The sequence below is a fragment of the Octopus bimaculoides genome, chromosome 7, assembly GCF_001194135.2.
Source record: "Octopus bimaculoides isolate UCB-OBI-ISO-001 chromosome 7, ASM119413v2, whole genome shotgun sequence".
Lineage (NCBI taxonomy): Eukaryota > Metazoa > Mollusca > Cephalopoda > Octopoda > Octopodidae > Octopus > Octopus bimaculoides.
In genome coordinates, this window is record NC_068987.1 from 72,841,854 (window position 1) to 72,845,998 (window position 4,145).

The 4,145-nt window shown below is 34.3% G+C and overlaps 1 protein-coding gene across 4 annotated transcripts in view; it reads left to right on the forward strand.

The window, feature by feature from the left end:
• LOC106869748 (uncharacterized) overlaps positions 1 to 4,126 on the forward strand; it is a 68,536-nt gene extending 64,410 nt beyond the window's left edge. For all 4 annotated transcript variants that reach the window (XM_052969741.1, XM_014915638.2, XM_052969742.1 and 1 more), the window contains one exon: positions 2,209 to 4,126. In XM_052969741.1, coding sequence (XP_052825701.1) covers positions 2,209 to 3,350 — 1,142 coding nt within the window. In that variant the 3' untranslated portion in view covers positions 3,351 to 4,126. The remainder of the gene's footprint in view (positions 1 to 2,208) is intronic.
• The last annotated feature ends 19 nt before the right edge of the window (positions 4,127 to 4,145 follow it).

A 4,145-nucleotide genomic window follows, 5' to 3' on the forward strand; every position in this document is an offset into this window, starting at 1 on the left:
AGTGGTGGTGGTGTTGATAGTGAAAAGTATATATTTTTTTAATTGAACTATTTTCTTTTTATAGCGACCATCGCATACGCATAAGTGCAATTATTTATCGTCTGCTAACTTAAGAAATTGATATTTGTTTATAAGAGTTAACTTAGCCTAAACTCGGGTTTCACAAAAACACGGTTGCAAGCTTCCCGAGAAAGGATGCGCAGATATAGAGAGCACGGATTAGAGATTGAGAGATAGCGAGAAAATATAATATACAGAAGAAAAAGACAACACTGGCGGAGACGTGAGGAAATGAATGTAGACGAACGGCAAGAATATTTAAAGAAAACTAAACTATGAATGCTATAAAAATGATAATCACCCCCTTTTTTTAAGTAAAGCCTCTTAATATTTTCCCATTCCGTGGAATTTCCGTGGGTCCCACTAGTATTTATTAATTGCTGTTATTGGTTATATGTTTTCTTTATTCCCACTACTTGTCTAAACTTTTTTTCGTTATTCAGATCGTAACAATAAACTGAGTTAAATATATGTGCGTATATGTGTGTGTCTTTGTTTCTTTTAATCTATCTATCTATCTATCTATCTATCTATCTATCTATCTATCTATCATTACATTTTTCACATTTATTTTTCTATGATGAAATATGCCTGACAGATCTGAAATGCCAAGTCTTTCGATATAACTCGATCCTGCGTAACTTCTACAACTCAGAGTTCTCGGCTCCCAATTAACTATTCCAACTGAAATACTTTTGGTCTGCCTCATTCGTGAATCACGATCTTACACCACATGTATTTCTGGCATGTTTTATCAATCTTTATTAGATATTCAAATTAGTACAGTCATTCCAAAACACCAGTCAATGACGTTTAATAAAATTCACTTTTCGGCTCATTTCATCTGAAATTTTCTGAAGTCAATATCGTTCATTCAAAGGATATATCTGTTTTATTTTATTTTATTTTTTTTGTACAGCTGTTAAAGTCTGTTCATGGTAATTTTATATAATGTATATTTTATACATATTCAAAAGGTGCTTTCAAATGTATTATTTTGACTAGTCTATTCTTACTTTAATTCATTGTCTTGATAATTAATTGCCGTTTGTATTCTGATTGAAAAAAATCTTGTTAGCTTGTTATGCTCTTTCTTAAGTAATTAATATGAATGAAACTCTTAATACCATGTTTAGTAATAGATTCTTTTCTAATCTTGTTGAATTTTCTGCCTTTAGCATTCATGTTTTGTATGGATAGCATGGAGTAACTGATGTACAATATTGTACAGCTTCATAGTGATTCACACGCCACAACTTAGACTCTACAAGTCAGGAATTCTACCATGTATGCCAGAATAATGAAAATGATATTAGTCATTGATTTAGATAGTTGTTCCTTCTCAGCATAATTATTTCTAATAACGATTATTAATTTTTAACACGGACACACACTCGTACTCACACATACACACACGCACACGCGCTCACTTCATGAAATCTGACTTTTGTATAAAGGATGTTTTTGATGCCAACTGAGTGTGGGCGATTCAAAAAGATCTTATCCAATAATTCTAGAGATCTGGCTTTGCATTTCTAAGGTTTCAGTTCATAGTTTATTCTATCATACATACATACATACATACATACATACATGTACGCATGCATACATACATGCATGCTTGCATACAGACATACTACATACATGCATACATACATGCATACATGCACGCACCCACCCACACATGCATGCATACACACATACAAACGTACATACATACATGCATAATACATGCATACATACATGCATACATACATTCATACATACATACATGCATACATACATACATACATACATGCGTACATACATACATACATACATACATACATACATTCATACATACATACATGCATACATACATACATACATGCATACATGCATGCATACATACATATACATACATTAGTACGTACATTCATAAATACATACGTGCAATCATACATACATAATACATACATACACATTCACACACACACATACACACACCCATATATATGATGTGTGTATATGTACACGTATGAATGCACGTGTGCATTTATGTGTGCATTTGTGTGTGTATGCATGTATATAATGCGTGAAAGTTTAAAATGTGGAATTTAAATAAATTACATAGCAAAATAACTAAACTATTTCCATTTCTATTTGCAGGTTTATTTGTGCAGCCAGTAACCTTAGGAAACAGTACCGAACTAATCACTTATGATAATATTGAGTCTTTGGTGTCACACGAAGCCAAAGGATTCCTGACCCTGCACACGATACAAGGTATTCGCAAGACATCATCTCTTGGAAGCCTCAGTCAATCAAATGCAGGATCCTGTCCAAAATTGTACCCCAGAGGAAGTATATTTCTAATTGAAGAAATTCAAAAATGGTCTTTTAGTTCAAAAGGAAATCTTCAGAATAGCCATCACGCTCCTTCCATTTTGAAAGTTCCTTCAGCAAACCGGAAATCCACAGTGCATTTTGCTGACTCAAACCAAACAAATGAATACGATGTTAGAGAAAACATAAATCAGATATCTAAAAGAGAAGGATCATCTAGAACATCTTCTCCATTGTCACCAGCAAGAAAAATCCAAAGCATGCAAAGGCTAAGTTCCAGTATGAAAGAAGACTCATCGTTAAGTAGTAGTTTGAAAACAAAACCAGTAGTTAGGTCTGCTTCCGTAGGGTCATCAAGGTCAATAGATAATGGTCTAGTTCTCAAATGCAAAGATGCAAGTGGACGAAATGTCTACTTCCCGTTTCATACTGAAGGGAGTTTTATTCAAATATTAACGCATCCAACAAACCCGAAAAAACTCTCAATACAAGTGAAAGAATTGTTAAACATGAAAGTTCTTCCTCCTATGATATGCTTTGTCTATGGCAAAAAACGTCTTTTATTAACATCTGGTTTTCTAAAACTCAAGGAGATTCAAGAACATCGATCGGTAGTTGTGTGTGCGGTAAACAGGACTTCATATGTCTTATTCGAGTTGCCTGTCACCTCAAACATGACATTTTCTTTGTCTCTCAATAAGGATCTTTTAACGTCCCCTCATATTCAAAGAGCATTACATCTCTGTGAAGAGAATGCCATGAATTTCAGCAGTGATATTAAAGTGGTTACTAAGTTGTCTTCAAAGTCAGCAGAGTTTGGCAACAACGGCCTCACTACTTTTGGTTTGGAAACATTTAAACAGCTGGAAGACATAGCCGAAGTGAGTTCCAGTGAAGAAGATGATGATGAAAGTACGAACAAACAGTTTAATCGTATATCTGTGGAAGGAGTGATATATCTGTAGAATATATATGTTGTTGGTCAGTTTTATTGGTGGTTCACTGCAAACATAATCACCTTCTATTGTAAATAATTATACCCCCTACTCCTCCTCTGTAACTCGGCAGTTATCAGCCACAACTATGAGATACATACATGCATGGAGCAGAAGATACACATACATTAAGAAAATACAAAGAAATATAACTGAAATACATACCTGCACACACGTTTTACACATGTATGTACATATACATATATACGAGAATAGCGAGTGGAACCCTTTAAACTTATTCAGAAAATTTCCAAACCCGCAAAATCCTTATTGCCGCAGAATACAGCGATGTAAACGTAACAGCAGCAGCATCTCCGCCGGCTTTTTTTAGTTTGGAGGAACTAATAAATCCAATGTATTTTTGGAGAAACTCCCTCTTGGAAAAGTCTCTGCTTTTAAAACCTCAACGTGAGAGTGGTATTTTGGAAGTATCGTGATTGCTCATCTTTTGGGATGTAGGATCTGTTTAGCTAAGATGTATTGCTGTTGAAGATATTCGTATCCTTCAGTGCATCAACTTTGTTGGTAATGAGATCTCACCAGCATCCTGCACATGAGTATAATCATATCTTGGCATTATTCAGTCTAACAACCAGGAAACTAAAAAGGCCAAAGAAATAAAAATCAAGAAGGTACTGACGATTCTCAATCAGCATCTACAAACATGTACATATTTAGTTGATGAAAAAATCAGTCAAGCTGATATTACAGTATATTGCAATATGTTACAACGCTATAAGCTAATTCTAGACCATGAATATATAT